We start from the raw sequence: 17,238 nt of genomic DNA, 5'->3' as shown, positions 1-17,238 counted from the left end.
ATCCAAATCAGAAACATGGCTAGAAGTGGACTTCCTAAATATAGTTTGTGCTAACTATGGTTAGTGAGTACAACTGCATCAACAAGTCATTGCTGCAGCCACCTCTCTCTACCTCTAGAGGCTGCCACTCCACTGAGAGAGACATGCTGAGCAGCAGATAGAGAAAAGTATTTCTTCCTGATGGTTCCCCAAGCATTCTAATTTACACACAGCCCTTGTTTCCCCACCATCTTCCCAAGCTCCTTCAAATTCAGGTGTAAAGGATGTACCATCGCATACTTTCTGTTTGTACATCTACTAGCTATCTTGTCCCAGAAGTTCAGTTAAATTCTCAGAAAATCTCTAACCTGTCCCTGGCTCTTAGGGCAGAATTGAACTCAGCAACTTTGTTCATTTATCTCTGGGTCCATTCAAGCTGAATGGTTGTACAAATGGCAGAGCAGTCCCAGTCATCAAGCAGCTGCATCATTCCAATTGCGTAATAAAGCCAATCCATGGTGAGAGGAGGAGACTGGGGCCCTTGTCAATCTGTGAGTTAGCAACAGGGCTGGGCCACATTCTGCTGCCCAAGGTAGAAAATCCTGCAGGTATCCCTCCTCCTTCCTGGCTAATAACTAATAATTTCCTATTCTTTCATGACACCTAAAATCAGCTATCTGAGATAGCCACCTCACTCAGATGATATGGCTGGCCCCAGTTAGCAACTATGCTCCTGCAGGCCTGATGCCCAGTTCCAAATTGAAGCTATCTTGATTACTGAAAAGGGCTATAGAAGCTCATCCCAGAATGGAAAGATTAATGGAGCAATCCTATGGCCCCTACACATTGTCTGAAGGGCCATAGGATACTGAGCATTCCCCCCTCCGAGGTTGGGGACAGTGCCCCAGCCTCGGAAGGGGGAGTCAGAGATCCTCCCCCGCCCCCTTGCAGTCAGTGTGGAAAGAACCACACCGACTGGCCTCCAAGGTTGGAAAAGCAACCTCAGAGAGGGAGAAGCATGTCCATTTTGGTGGGCAGGGTGGGGAGAAGACTGGAAAGGCCAGGATATATCCTATCCTGAGCCTCTTCCAGACTCCTTTCCTTCCCCCTAAAGCACCACTGCTAGATGGACAAAAAAGCCCATCTAATAAAAAATGCAAGGCAGGAGGATGGAGAGCAAAGATCTTGCATTGGATGATAAGAAGTCTCCGGTTTCAAGGGCTTCCAATAATCGAGGACACAATCAGTAGGCATGCAGTCCTATCAGACTGGTGCTGTATAGATGGAGGGCTCTGAAATCAGAGCCCTCCATCGATCCTAAGCCCTGGCAGGCAGCATGGGAAGAATTATGGAGGTATTTTTTGCATATTTAGCTAGATAGGCCTCTGAGCCCATCTAGGTGACTTAACATGGCCTCACCTCTCCCCTTTCCATTCACCATCATGCTTCTTTCCTCCACCCCTTCCAAAGTCAGAACAGCGACCTTGGAAGAGAAATTGACACATAGCTTTGTCTACAGCCTTAGGGAGGAGGGAACATCTGCAGTTTCCTACAGCCTCTGGGACACCCTTCCAGGAACTATAGGACTGTGCTCTAATTTCCTTAAAAAAACAAAATGTCACTCTATTAACCACACACAAGTTATCTGATGTGGAAAAATATTTAGCCTTCTATGACAAGCTGACTCCTCGAGAACAGGAAAACTGTAATTTCCAAACATGCTGTGGACATTGGTTTCTTACACATGAAAGAAGCCAGGAAAGGCCATGCCACCAAGTATGCATTGGCATGTGCTCCCAGCTGAGAGCCAGTTTGGTGTAGTGGTGAGAGTGTTGGACTGGGAGCCGGGAGATCCGGGTTCTAGGCCCCACTCGGCCACGGAAGCTCACTGGGTGACTTTGGACCAGTCACAGACTCTCAGCCCAACCCACCTCACAGGGTTGTTGTTGTGAGGATAAAATGGAGGAGAAGGACTGTGTACACTGCCTTGGGTTCCTTAAGGAGGAAAGAAGGTGGGATATAAATGCAATACATAATGAATGAATGAATGAATGAGTATTCTGCTTTGGAAAGCCTGCCTGTCTAGGGATGGCGGAGAATTTCTCCCCGAAACTTCGGGGGGCTGAGCGCCAACGTGTTCAGCCCCCCGAACAAGTTTCGGGGAGAAATCCTCCGCCCCCCGCACCCCCCCCGGGATGGGACTTACCTTCACCGAATGTCCCTCCCGGTGGCTGGTCCGGCCGGCGGTTCGGTGGGTGTTTGAGCGAGGCGGGAGTGGCAGCCGGTCTTTCGACCGGCTGCCGCCGCCACCATTGCAATGAAAGGAAAAAAAAAAAAAGTCCCCTGATAGGCTACGTGACGATTCACGTAGCCTATCACAGCTAGATTTGCAAAGTCAGCCGTGATAGGCTACGTGAATCATCACGTAGCCTATCATGGGTGACTTTAAAAAAAAAAAGAGTGTACGGATAATAGCGGCCCCCATAGGGAGCCGCCATTCCCGTTCCTTATTTGGTCGCTGTAGTCTACGTAAATGTTTACGTAGACTACAGTGAAAATAAGGGCAACGCTATTTGCGTTGCCCTTATTTTCGCCGTAGTCTACGTAAACATTTACGTAGACTACAGCGACCAAATAAGGAACGCGAATGGCGGCTCCCTATGGGGGCCGCCATTCGCGTACGCGCTTTTTTTTTTTTTTTTAAGTCACCCGTGATAGGCTACGTGATGATTGACGTAGCCTATCACGGCTGACTTTGCAGATCTAGCCGTGATAGGCTACGTGAATCGTCACGTAGCCTATCAGGGGGCGTTTTTTTTTTTTTTTTTTACTTTCGCGTTCGCAGCCGGGCGAGGCGAGGCGCCTCCTCCCCGGCCTGAATTTCGGCCGGGCAAGGCGGGAAGCCTCCCCCCCCGGCCTGAACTTCGCGGGGGGACCAGCGAAGCGCCTCCCCCCCACCGCGAACGGCCTTTGACGACAGGTAAGTGACTTTCGTCCACCCCTATGCCTGTCCCATACACTCACTCAGCTGTCTTGTACACGGTAGTGAAAAGCATGCTCAGGGAACAAGTACATAAATGTGTGCTGAGAAACTACTTAGTTTAAAATGTGCTGGGGAAAATGCTCTTTAAAAAAACAAACGTGCTGAAAACCTGTTAGCTAAGTGTGTTATGTTAAAAAAAAAAAGCTTTTTAAAATAGATTAGAACTACAGTAACTGACATCTACAGCATATAACCAGAACAATCCCAGAAACACAGGTTTATATAGAACTAAACCCAAACTGTCAAGAATGCACCTTTTCCTCCATATTATGATATGGTGACTCTACTCATATTAGGAAAGTGGGTATGATTTGGTGCATCTCTAAATGTCTATGCTGGGAAACTTGCAGAGAGGATTAAAACACATTTTCTCCATGTCTTAATTATTTCCAGACATTATACATCTCTAGTCTTTCAGTAAAAGTCTTCCTATTACATAGTTTTTAGAAATCATTTTGTGGGAAGTAAAGGCTGGGTAACAATATATAAACATCTTTTCTTAAATACTAAAAGAAAATGTTTCATAATCCAAAGCTGTTCATTTTTTCCAATTTTGGGGGGAAAAGAAACAAAAATGGTCCTTGGAAAATAACAGTGAAAAACGAATTTCCCCATGAATTTTTCTGTGCCCCCCCCCCCCGGACCTTCACATCTCTAGCCCCATTATTCTCTCTATGTGATTACAGTCACATGGAGAGATAGCTGGCACTGCTCCCAATTTTGCATCCCTTGCCTGCCCCACTCTCATACTGTCCATGGGGGTTGTCTGTAAATGGGAAGTCCACTCAATACACATAGGGTCTCTCTTGGCTGGGAGCCCTGTGGAACCAAATTAAACAAATTCCTGGAGAATATCTATCAATGGCGATTAGCTGTATTAGCTAAATAGAACCTCCAGCTTCAGAGGCAGTATGCCTCTGCATACCAGTTGCATGGGGGCCAGTTGTTGTCTTTATGCCCTACTTTTCTTCCCTGATATATGTGGCTGGCCACTGTTGGAAACAAGATGCTGAACTCAATGGGTCTTTGGTCTTATCTAGCAAGGCTCTTCTCATGAAGGATGCATGCAAGTCAAAGGATGGGTAAGGTTTCTCTTAGCAGGCTAGACTGTGGTTTGCCTATACATGTGGAATCTTAACAAAGGGTTAGAGTTCTGATCTATGGTTAGCACAAACCAGGGTTAAGACAGATTTAAAGAACACCCGATCATCTTGGATTCAAAGGTGGAGAGAGAATTTAACAGCAAACGATAGAATATGAAAGAGCAATGCAATTAAAGCATTACATGGTTGGATAAATAATGGTGATAAGCTATTGTTTTCCTGCATTCTGTTGTTATGTCATTAGCTTCGTTGGTTTGCTTTTATGATGACCTAGGCTGACACATGATTTGTGTGAGCATCTAAACAGATTTAGTTTGTATGCCACGTGACATGATCATTGGTCCCATACACACAAACACTCCCAGAATGGATTGTCTTTACCATTTGCCAAGGAGTTAATAGGAACGCCTCACCGAAGTATAACATATACCTTTTTGTTTTGTCTGTTTCTTTAGCAATGTTTAACTTGGTTTTGATTACTCAACACATTTTTTGCAAGTTTGAAAAAGACTGTTTCAAGTGTTAAAGCAGGATATTTTAAAAAATTGTCAGTAGAATCAAGCTTTGACACTCAAGGGCTCCAAAGGAGAGACAGCAGGTGTATATTTAAGCATTCTCAGAACTTTCAATCAAGCATTTAAGGAGCTGAACACAAAGGGATTAAGGATATTAGCTTTCTTGAAAGTACCTAATTGAATTCAGCAATTCATATTATTTCTAAGAACTAAATAAAGCTTTTCTAATGAACATTCATACCATGTAATAATAGGAGATATTTTTGCGGAAAGAGTAAAATGCAGGAAAACAAGAACATTTCTGAAATGTAGACTTTATGTTGTGTGAGTCCCCCCTCCCTATCTTTGAATGTGGTTTCCATTCCTACAAGGTATGTGTACTTTGTTCTCTTTAAATAAAATTAACCATCATATGACTATCCAATACAATGGCTTACCATCCCTGATAACTGTCCCAAGTGATTGTGTTCAGGGTTGAGATTGTCTGCTAGACTCGAGAGACTCGACCTACCATTCAAGTTGGCTGAAGGCCCTTTTTGTAAACTGGGTAGTTTTAAATCAAAAGCCAGATGCTCCCAGGACGCCAAGAAGAAAGGCATGAAGGGAATATCTTCCCATCTTCAGGCCCCATCAGTTAATGTGTTTGGGATATGCAAAAATGGATGTGCAATTTTTGAGAGAGTAGAATTTCCTGAAAGACCCAGATGCTGGGAAAGACTGAAGGCAAAAGGAGTAGGGGACGGCAGAGGATGAGATGGCTAGATAGCATCACGGATGCAATGAATATGAACTTGAGCACGCTCCGGGAGAGAGCGCAGGACAGGAAGGCCTGGCGTGCTATGGTCCATGGGGTCACGAAGAGTCGGACACGACTGAACGACTGAACGACTGAACAACAGAATTTCCTGGGAGTTTTTCATATGTTCATAGCATAGTTGCGTATTGTTTCCTTTCTCATTTAAAAGCAAAGAGACCTGAGTCAGTTGTTCACAATCTCCAGCTGAAAAGCACAGAAACCAGCTAGGTATTGTGTATCCATCTAATCTGAGTATCATAGTACACTACTTGGTTCCTGACCACTCTGATATTGAGCGTCCTTCTGCATTCTGTGTAATTCAGTTAATTGTGCAACAATACCACTTTCTTTCTGTGGTTACGTGTTAACTATTAAGAAACCTGTTGCTATAACCCAGGTGCTTATTTGTAGCTGCAGATATGTTATTTTTTTTTTCCAGATAGAAAATCATGGTTTTTTTGCAGCATTCCTACACTAACTCAGTATAATAGCAAGATATATCTATAATAGCAAAACTGAATCTAAAATAGGATTACAGCAGCCCATGTCAATGTATATGTCTTTTCGACTTCTACCAAAGTATGGCAGCTATGTATGGGAGGAGGGAGAGTACAGTCTTTCTTTCCATCTACCATGTGCCATCATGTGGAAGACAAAAAAAGGAAAGAGGAGGCAGGGATGAGAACCAGTTATTTGGCACAGTGAGGGCAGGGGACTCTATTGTCTGTGCAGCTTGACAGGCACAACTGAGAACACAAGATTAGCAGCAAGAGCACTGGGCCATAGTCTTGTGTTTGTGTTGACTGTTCACTCCATTAAGGATCCAATGATTGCTGCTCCAGATATATATTATAGCTTTACACCCTTATAAATTGGGTTGGATCCAGGATCTTCCCTGTGCATGGAAGGGCTCTGCTGAAGGAAGGTGCCTCTTCCTTCTCCCCACCACAGCCCCCACCCCCCAGCTTTCAGCAGAGTCACCCAACCCCCCAGCATTTTCAGGGGACTGGAGGAGCTGCTGTGGGATGAGGGTATGGGAAAGTCTACTTCAACCACTCCAGTTGCATGCACCTGAATCTGGATCTAACCCAATATTTGTGAACTCAAAGGTCTGAATAGAGTTTCACATGAACACTGATAGAATATATCTATAATGCTTAACCACTCCTGAAGAAATCCTCCTTGGACCTGAAAGATCTCACCAACTTTAGGCTGGTGCCAAATGTTCCTTTCCTGGGCAAGATCCTTGAGCAGGTGTGTGCCAACCAGCTCCAGACACTTTTGGATGAGACAATTACCTCCATCCATTTCATTCGGGGTTCAGGTTTTGGCATGGAAACAGCCTTGGTTGCCCTGTGTGTTGGGAGAGAGATGGGGAGGATGATCCTTTTGATTCTCCTAGATCTCTCAGTGACTTTCATTACCATCAATTATGGTATCCTTTCGAGGAGATTGTTGGGAGTAAGAAATATTGCATTGCAGTGGTTTCACTCCTACTTTGATGGTTGGTTCCAGAAGGTGGTGCTTGGGAGATATTGCTCAGCCCCATCTGGTGTGGGGTTTTGCAGGGGTCAGTTCTGCCCCCTATGGTATCAGGAATGACTGGGCCAGCCCCAGCGCCTACACACTGATGTGCAATCAGCATCATTCTGAAGGTTGCCCTGCATGTGTACAAATATACACACATATGGCTTCATCCATGGGGATGGGAAGCTTGATTAAGGGAGCCATACTCATTTAGGCCCCGCTTCAGACTGACAACAATCACTCATCGGCCAGATCTATGTGGCTGATATGCATGTCAGCAGCTAGGAGTCAGGATTCGCTCTCTTATTCCTGATAGCCCCTTCACACTTCTTTACTCCGGTTTCAAGTAATTTTGATTTTTTTTAGCATAATACTTTTAATCTTATGAATAGGTTATTCTTTTCCTATGAAACTTAGTTCAAGAAATAATATGTAAGCAGCACTTTCCATTCACTGTCATTGTTACTTAGCACCAGTGTGGAAAGCTTCTTGTGAGATATGAACCTGACAAAGCTATTTGAATCACTTTTCCAAGTGGAAATCTGACTGAAAAATGAATGGGTGTTTGCAGCGCTCCTGGACTTTTCTGTATGATTGAGAAGACATAACAGGAGTAAGAAATGTTTTCTTTAGATGTCAGGGGAGACACTAGACATTTATGTTACAGACCTTTCTAATAAAGTTAGGTCATGTGAATTTGAACATGAGCTGATTGGCTAATTAGACACTGTTTTTGTCGTTTAACTGATAATCAGGTCAGAGCAAGGTTATTGCAAGAAATGGACTTTGCTGCAATGAATAGTGATTATTCACATGGCTAATGAAAGCTGTGCTTCCCAAATGAAAGTGTTAACAAGCCGTGAAAGAATAGAAGTACTTCTAATTAAAAATATCAAATGCAAAATACCAAGAGAAGATGAAATGCAGAGCTGCAGGTTTGTTGGGGTGGGAGAGGAAAGGGGCATCAAATACCACCCAAATTAATGCCAGGCCAGGTAGTTAGGTGTGTCATTGTTGAATTATCATAATGTGTTCAGTTTGTCCATCTGGTGTTTTGAAAGTACATGTGCTGCATAGTAACTGGAGTCTATGATCTAACATGCTTTAGAACCACACAAGCGATAAGAGATCCATAAAAAAAGAAACAAAGGAATTGCTACATTCAGTCCCACTGACATAACTGACACCAATCACTGACTAATTTCATAGAAATCACTGTGGTAGGCCTGCCTGACCAGAAAATTTTGCTGTTTCCAAATTTAATGTATGCTGGCAAAGGGTGATGGTACTTTAAATGAGAAAGACTAGTTCTATGAGGCAAGAAAACTTTTGAGCAAATAAACCTGGCAAATTAGAAAATTTCAGCAACTTTTTTTAATGTATTAAGTGTTTGTTTAAACTTCTGTGCTGATACTAGGGATGGCAGAGAATTCTGCCACGGATCACGGTGAGGCCAAATGCCAGTGCATTCGGCCTCCCGAACTCCATGGCGGAACAGCCTGCCGCCCCCCCGTGGATCCCCCCCGGGACGAGACTCACCTGGGGCAGATCTTCCAGGCAGCGGCAGCTCTGGCGGCAGCTCTGGCGGCGGCGGCAGCCGGTCTTCTGACCAGCTGCCGCCGCCACCACCATTTCCACTCTGGTAAAAAAAGAAAGAAAGAAAGAAAGAAAGAAAAAGAAAGACGTGATAGGCTACGTAAAGATTTACATAGCTTATCATGACTAGGTTTAAAAAAAAAAAAGACGTGATAGGCTACGTAAATCTTTACGTAGCCTATCATGGCTGGGTGGATTAAAAAACAAAACCGCATACGCAAATGGCGGCGGCTACAGCCGCCACCATTTGCGTTCCTTATTTTTGCCCTCTTAATCTACGTAAATATTTACGTAGACTATGACGGCGAAAATAAAGGGGAATGCAAATAGCGTAGCGGGCGCTATTTGTGTCCCTTTTTGATTCCCCGTTTTAGCCTACGTAAAGATTTACGTAGGCTAAAACGGGGAATCAAAAAGGGATGCAAATAGCGCCCGCTACGCTATTTGCGTTCCCCTTTATTTTCGTCATCATAGTCTACGTAAATATTTACGTAGATTAAGAGGGCAAAAATAAGGAACGCAAATGGCAGCGGCTGTAGCCACCGCCATTTGCGTACGTGGTTTGTTTGTTTGGTTTTTTACCCAGAGCCCTCTGTGGCCAGAAATCTGGCTGCGGATGGCTCTGGCCTGGCAGGGCCTGGCCGGCTGCTCCGCGGAGCTGCTGCGGAGCACAGCCGGCCTTGGAGGATTCCGGGGGGGGAGGAACGGAGCGCCTCCCCCCCGGCGAGGATTCCGGGGGGAGGGACGGAACGCCTCCCCCCCACCATCAACATAATCCGCGAACAGGTAAGTGACTTTCGTACATCCCTAGCTGATACATGCCAAATACTTCTTGAAGAGAAATGTATATAAATTTACTGGATTTTATAGAAGATGAAAACTAAAAACCTAACTCCCAGACAATCAAAAAAGGTCATACATAGGTCTGAATCAGACATACAGCTGCCTACTCCTCAAACCATGGTTTGGCAATTGGGTGTACCTTGTGGGCTCATGTATAATCATACCTCCCCCCAGCTGTGTGTCTGTCCCCTTCCTTCCATCATTAGGTTAACTGTGGTTCAGAAATCTGAACTGTTGTAATCATACTTATACTAGCCATAGTTAGTGGTAGCTATGGTTATGCTAGTTCAGGCTGAATGTACACATAGCAGTCATACCGTTATCATATCATAACTCTTGGTATGCATGACACCAATGAGCACCAATAGTTATGATAACGGTATGATAACAGTATAACTGCTGTGTGTAGATTCAGCCTCAGAGAGGGAATTGTAATGGGTAACTGGAAGTTCTTGAAAAATTAAGTTAAATGGCTATATGCTTTTATTACCATGACCATTGTAAGAATGAAGGTTTCGATTAAAGAGACATATGTTTAAAGTTTGGAAGTTCATACAAAAAGTTGTGGCAAAGTATAGTTTATCCACGAGAGAAAATCTCAAGGTACAATATTCTAAATTCTAATATTCTTTTAACTCTTATTTGGGGCAAATTTCCTTTTGCATAAAAGATACAAAGGTCTATCCCATGTCTGCCTTGTTAATGTCATAAGTACTCTCTAAAAATCCTGTTTAGGTCATTCTGTACCTTATTTTTCTCATACTACTGAAATGTCCAGCAATATGATAATTAGGATGGTGTGGAGGTAAGGGCTTCATATCATAGGGTGATGCACTGTGCCTTTGCTCTGTGTATAGATACACTTTGCACACCTATGAGGTACCTGTAAGTGGAGGACAGTCAATCAATGACAGTGTGGGGACCATATTTCCCCCCATAGTAATATTTTCCCAGAAGAGTACAGCCACCCTGTAGATGAAGGCCCCAGGTCACCCCATCTATTGGTAGGGTAGTTGCCAGGTGTCCTCAAGAGATGATTGTGCGAAAGGATAATCCCAACTTCTCAGATGAGGTTCCTCTACCTTAGCTTTCCCCAATCTGGTACCCTTCAGATGTGTTGGACTTCACCTCTCATCAGCTCCAGCCAACATGGCCAGTGTGGTCAAGAATCCTGGGCACTGTAGTCCAATACATCTGGAGACCATTTGGTTGGGAAGACTGCCTTACCCTTTCAGCTGTGTCCCAGGATGTAGCCAATTTACTTACTTGCACTGCACACGAGTCAGTTGGAACCATTGAAAACTTAGCCAACCCTACACTGCTTGTCCTTTCCTCTGCATGTTCCACTTGGGTTCCGTTTCTGCTGTGACATGAGAACCACTAGAGTGTCTGACATAGCTGACTTATTGATGCAATTAAAATTTAATTGCATCAAACAGAAATCATATTTTAAGGTTTAGCACAAATTATATGCTATTGTAAGGTAATTTATTTGATGTTACCATCAGAATGGCTTGCTGACCTAAAAAAAATCAAGCAGAAAATCAATAATATTATGTTTTAGGAGAAAAGTACTGTTGTATCCCCTGTGGGAAAACATTTTTATCTAGGAACATAAGACCAGCCATGCTGGATCAGACCAAGGGTTCAGGGGAACCCACAAGAAGGACATTAGTGCAACAGCACCCTCCCACCCATGTTCCCCAGCAACTGGTGTACACAGGCATACTTCCTCTGATACAGGAAGTAGCACATACCCATCAGGACCAGTAGCCATTGATAGACTTTTCCTCCAGGAATTTGTCTAACCCACTTTTAAAGCCATCCAAATTGGGGGCCATCACTACATTTTGTGGTAGCGAATGCCATAGTTTAACTATGTGCTGGGTGAAGAAATACTCCTTTTATCCTGAATCTCCCGCCAGTCAGCTTCATGTGATAACCCTGGGCTCTAGTATTGCAAGAGAGGGAAAAAATGTCTCCCTATCCACATTCTCCACACCATGCATAATTTTGTACACCTCTATCTTGTCTCCCTGTACTCTCCTTTTTTCCAAGCTAAACAATCCCAGCTGTTGTAACCTTCCCTCATAGGGGAGTTGCTCCAGCCTCTTGATCGTTTTAGTTGCCCTTTTCTGCACTGTTTCCAGCTCTAAAAGCTTAATAAAGACATTATATTATTTCAGATTACTACACAGTAAATATGCTTATTTAATTGTATTCTTAATGCAGTCATTTTTTCTAATACCATTCCTATCCATCTACAAAGAAAGAATTGCATGGAGTGCTTGTTATTCATTTCCCATGTATTCATTTTTGTATTTTACCTTTCACTTTCAAATTTGTGAATCTTAGCCAGGCACTCCAAGTGATTTGTGTAGAAATGTAGGGACATCTTTATTTTCTACTTGGATTCAGCTGTTGCTTGTGCAGTGATTTGCACTACAGCTTCCTCCACTCAGTACTGCTGAATAAAAGAAGGTGGTCCAAACTACTTTAGTGGCTGCTGAGTAATTAAGAACTCCTGGTGCAAGCTATTGGTGACATCACCTGTACCAAACACTACTAGCTACTCAACAGAATGGTGCCTTAGATGCAGTTCAGGTGGTTACACCACTGCATTATATGACGCTCTCTAGTAAGGGCACCATGTCCCCCACCTCCATTCAGTGATGCTCAGTGGCAGAAGCTGGTAGTCCACCAAGAAACCACTGCACAAACGCATACTATCATATTTTCTCAGAACTGGCAAAAGGACAATATTTAATAGTGTCTTAAACCAAGAAATCTGACTTTGCTTTAAATAATATGTATAGTACAGCTGGTATACAGTTTTAATGTAATTCAATAAATATTATTTTTTCCAGATATTCCTTCAGTTAAAATAATACCTTCCACATTGTGGCCAGAAGAAGGACAATCTATAACTTTGATTTGTGAATCCAAAGGAAAACCACTGTAAGTGATTTAACAAGCAATATATTTTTGTTATTTTCTTTATTCTCCTTTGATTGCAGCCTCTGACTGCAAAGCTCTACTGTTTTTCTCTTGTCCTGGGGTGTAAAGTGATCTCTGGTACAGAAAACCCCTTGAAGCATGTCTTCATTAAGTGCCTATGGAAGACTGGTCTTTTACTTTGTCATTTATTTTAGTTTTGGGAAAGGATTCCTGCTGTGCATTTTTTTTAAAGTAAGCTATTTCAACCTGAAAGGATTGCAGGCTTATTTGCCATTCATAGCGTCAGACTGATGATGGATACGTATTCTCAAAGCAAAGCTTCACATCTGATAAAAAACTTCTAAAATCAAGACATCCCCCCCCAGTAAAGTGTTGAACTCTCTGCCTGCTTTGGTTGTCATTTACATGGTAATTGGAAATTTAATGATATATGCAAATTGTCTTTTCAACTATCCCACTTTTAAAAATAGCATTAAGAGAGGGAAGCTGTATGTGTTTGAGATTCACTAAGAATTTATTTACTTATTTCTTCAAACAAACAAACCTTAAACCCACCCCAGAAATATATTAAGATTACATAAAATTTGCCATTTGGTGATAAAATTCAAAATATTTCCTCCCTATTACATTAAACGCTCCCCAGACATATATTATTGATTGACTGATTGATTGATAGTGTATTTTTGTATACCACCCCTTAGCCAAACAGCTAAAATAAGAACAATACAGTGCCACACTTGCTTGAGACACATATCTCTATATATGTCTGCAGCCACTTCCCCCTGTTCAGGGAACAAACCCTTCCAGAATACAAATGACCGGGGCATTTATTTCAAGTGGTAGAACCTCACTGTGGTTCTGCATCTATTTTGATGAAGGATAGGCTACTATGGGTCTGGTAGAGCTGGGCCAGAAACTAGATGATGATGATACTAAGGGGGCATGGCTAGATCCACCCATTCCCACTTGCCCTTCATATGTTGGGTACTCACAGTCACAGGTACCCAACAGCATGAATTGAGCTTCTGAGACCCAAACTACAAATTACTTTGAAGACATAGATAGCAGTAGTCCTTACTCTAAAGTAAGTGCAGGGGATCTAGTCCAGATTGGGACCCTAGGGTGGGAAAGGGGGGCTTTAACCTGTAATTTTATTGCCTAAATTTTAAACAAGTAGATCACTTTTTGGCAATGAAAATTACAGGTGCAGAGGGGACCAATCTGGATCAGGACCACAGAGCGGGAAAAGGAGTTAACCCTCCCTCCCTCTCTGTCCTAGGGTTCCAATCCAGATCTGGCCTCCTGCACTTTCTTTAGAATAAGAATGGAATAGGGAGATTTGTAGCTAGCAGCCAAGTTCCGGGGTTCTAAGACAATTATAGGCTTAGAAACAGAGACTCACAAAACAGTGGGATGGTTGTCAAATGGATTTCCAAGCGAAGAAAAGAAAGATGATTGTTTTTTCCTGTTTAGTAAAGGAGAAGGCACTTAACTTTAGGTGTATTTTACACTATATATTTGTAAAGACACTCAGAATCTGTGACTTAGGAAATGGAGCGAGATTAAGCATTAATGATTCCAAGAGGTCTTATGCCAGTATACAGAGGGTAGAGACACAACTATGTCCATCTCAGTAGATGTCAACAAACTGCACATGCATATGGTCCTAGCATTCCCAGCCAATCTTTCCAGACAAAATGAAGACATCTGAGCCAAAGTGATTGTATGGAGACCCAAATGGGGGTCTGCTGGTGCTCTCTGAAAACAAATAATACAATCAATACAGTATAGGGCCGCAAATCAATCAACGCAACAATAGAAAAAACCTTGCAGAATAACAAATGACCTAAAAGGTAACATAGTAGGTGCAAGGCAAGCCTTCCCAGGAAGGAAATTCTGTGAGTAGGATGCTAATATGAAAATGGCCCTCTCGCTGGTCACCACCCACCTTACGCCAGATGATGGGGGCACCTGAAGTATAGCCTCTGCTGATGGCCTCAGTACATGGGCAGATTGACATCAGAACAGGCATTCCTTCAAGAACCAAGGTCCTAAGCCATGTAGGATTTTAAAATGTAAGTATGAATACTTTGAGTTGTGCTCAGAAACAAACTGGACACCAATGCAGCTGTTTAAGGATTGGCATGATATAGGTCCCATGTCCAATCCCAATCAGTACTCTAGCAGCCTTATTCTGAGCTAATTGAAGTTTCCAGGCAGTCTTCAAAAAAGGCAGCCTTATATCTAACACATTACATTTACAACAGTAAATGCTGGGTGCTATCAAAGCATGGATTACCATAGTGAGTGAGGCTCTCTCTGTCCAGGAGAGACTGCTGCTGGTGCACCAACCTCAGCTGATAAAAGGTACTCCATGTTACAGAGGCCGTTTGGGCCTCTGGTGGCAAAAGTGGATCTGGAATTAAACTTGATCCTTTAGGGAGGTACAACCCCATCTAGAACAGGACGAATACCATCTTCCTGAGCAAACAAATTACCTGCCCACAACAGGTTCTCATGAAGCCCATCACCAAATTCATATGGTTGATTGAATTATATTTTGTCATGCAGAGAATGCATTTGTGCAGATACCAAGGCCACTTCCTAGGAAGGCTTCTTGGGGTCAATTTCTGTAGTAACAGTGGCTTGAAAATGCTTCCAAAATCCTATTTCATACAAATGCAGAAGGCCCTGTGAGAAGCTTTGCAGGTGGGCTCCAGTGGGGAAGAGAGGTGGGAAAGCCCCATTGTCTGGAGCAGCACCAATCTGGATCAAACCCAGTGTGTGCAGTCACAGAACTTGCAGTGGCATTCTCACAACTCACATTGAGAACATGACACTGCAGACACACACACACACACACACGAATGAAGAGGCACATTTTTACAGCACCTCTACATGAACTGAGCTCATATGTGAGCCTGGTGGGAGCTACACTCCTGGGACGCTTCTGAGGCTGACTTCAAAATGCAAGTGTATGATGGCAGGAATGAAAAGATAGCTATGCAGGCAGGGAGAGGGAGCTGGCTGTTGCAGTAACCTATTGAAGAAGATAACACTTATCTTCAGGAATTTAACACAAAATCAGATTCAGAAAATGGTTCCTGCAAGAAGGTGGTAGGATGTGGCATACACTACACTCACAGTGATCGTATCTTGAGTCAGATCATTTGAAACGTGTAACCCCATGCTAGCTCCAGTTTCATGCCAGTCTGATTTAATTATACAGGACCTACATAGGCTGAGATCAGAGGATATCTAACTTAGGAGGACCTAAGTTAGATCCTTAAATGTGCCAATTAAGCATGAATATGGTGCTTTTAATTATATTGTGCATATTCACTATTTGGGTACACCTGAAAGCGTGATTTTCCCCCTGTTCTCACTTCTAATCTGTGCTGTTTGATAGGTAAACAAATAATGGTTCTGTAACTGAAAGTTGTTTGAAGTAGATACTTTGATCTCCAAATGCAATATGCATAGTCCTAAACAATTAACACCTGTAACATTTCAGTGGAAAAATAATAACGCACATGCTGCAGAAGTGGTTCAGGAGTGTTCTTGCCAGAAACATTTTAAAGTCTGGTGCTTCTTTCTTACACTCTTCTCCCTTTGTAGCGGGTGATGCACTTTTTATAGCTTTCCTATCATTGTACACAGAACCATAGCTAGACCATCCTTATGTTTGACAGGTGTCAGACAAGAGTTGGAATATGCTCTGTCTATAGCCCTATCCAGTGCCAGTGGCTAGAGAGCCAGTGTGGTGTAGTGGCTAGAGTGCTGGACTGGGAGTCGGGAGATCTGGGTTCTAGTCCCCACTCGGCCATGGAAGCTCACTGGGTGACTTTGGGCCAGTCACAGACTCTCAGCCCAACCTACCTCACAGGGTTGTTGTTGTGAGGATAAAATGGAGGAAGGAGGAGGATCATGTACGCTGCCTTGAGTTCCTTGGAGGAAAAAAGGCAGGATATAAATGCAATCAATCAATCAATCAATCAATAAAATCCAGAAGCAGGGCTGTCTTTTTAACGCACATTTTTGATAATTTGTGTCAGATAGTAGAAAGTTGCTCAGAATGTCTTGTCTTCTCAGATTCTGCTATTAACATGCTTGATTTAAATGATATGGAAGATATTTTTGAATCTAAATCTTTTGTGGCTTTTAGAGAACACGTAAAGCTTTCTGAGCTAATAAACAGAAACAGATTCCACCCAAACTGGAAACATCCTCAGTTTGTTGTATGGTAGTTGAGATCTTAACAAAATAATACTTGCAGGACCTGGTAAATATACACCACAATGTTTATTATACTTCCCAGTGGCAATAAATATTTCTAAATAGCAGATATTGGAATACATGTCAAGGCAGTACAATATTTGGCATTCTTTGCATCAAATATTATTTGCATGGATAAAACCAGTTTTAAAAAGGTAAAACACGTATCATGCAGAGATATATATTACTTTTAGCACGAGCACAACCACTCCCTCTATGCTTATCCTTGGGAGCCTATTCAAAAGCATGTCAAAGTAAACTGAACAACGCATTAAACTATCTCTTGACTTCTGGGGTCAGTACAACACTCTGCAATCCATTCTAAATTATGCATTCTAAAGTATTCCATCTACTAAATACTGAAAGCTACACAACTCTGCAGTTTTAACAAGGCTGCCATCCAATCAGTATGTGTGCCGTGGTTAAAACTAGCTTATAGGGATGTGCTGTGTTCACTCACACAATATAGCATTTTAAAATATGCATTCCACATATAGGTTATCAAATTCCTTAGTATACATGTAGTTGAGACTGTTCATGTAGATGAGATGCTTCTTCAGTGATACCATCCAAAGGTATTATAGAAGAATTATATCATCCTAA

General features: G+C 42.7%; 1 protein-coding gene across 1 annotated transcript in view; it reads left to right on the top strand.

Annotated features, from left to right (window-relative positions):
- The window catches only part of CADM2 (cell adhesion molecule 2), a 721,403-nt gene that overhangs the window by 557,063 nt on the left and 147,102 nt on the right, over window positions 1-17,238 (top strand). Inside the window, exon 6 of the mRNA XM_084843493.1 lies at window positions 12,270-12,360. Coding sequence (XP_084699619.1) covers window positions 12,270-12,360 — 91 coding nt within the window. The remainder of the gene's footprint in view (window positions 1-12,269; window positions 12,361-17,238) is intronic.

This window comes from Heloderma suspectum, chromosome 3 (genome assembly GCF_057233095.1).
Source record: "Heloderma suspectum isolate Gila_16-S chromosome 3, 16-S_ref, whole genome shotgun sequence".
NCBI lineage: Eukaryota > Metazoa > Chordata > Lepidosauria > Squamata > Helodermatidae > Heloderma > Heloderma suspectum.
Note: the sequence above shows the minus strand (reverse complement) of the source record. Positions and strands in the feature narration are given on the sequence as shown.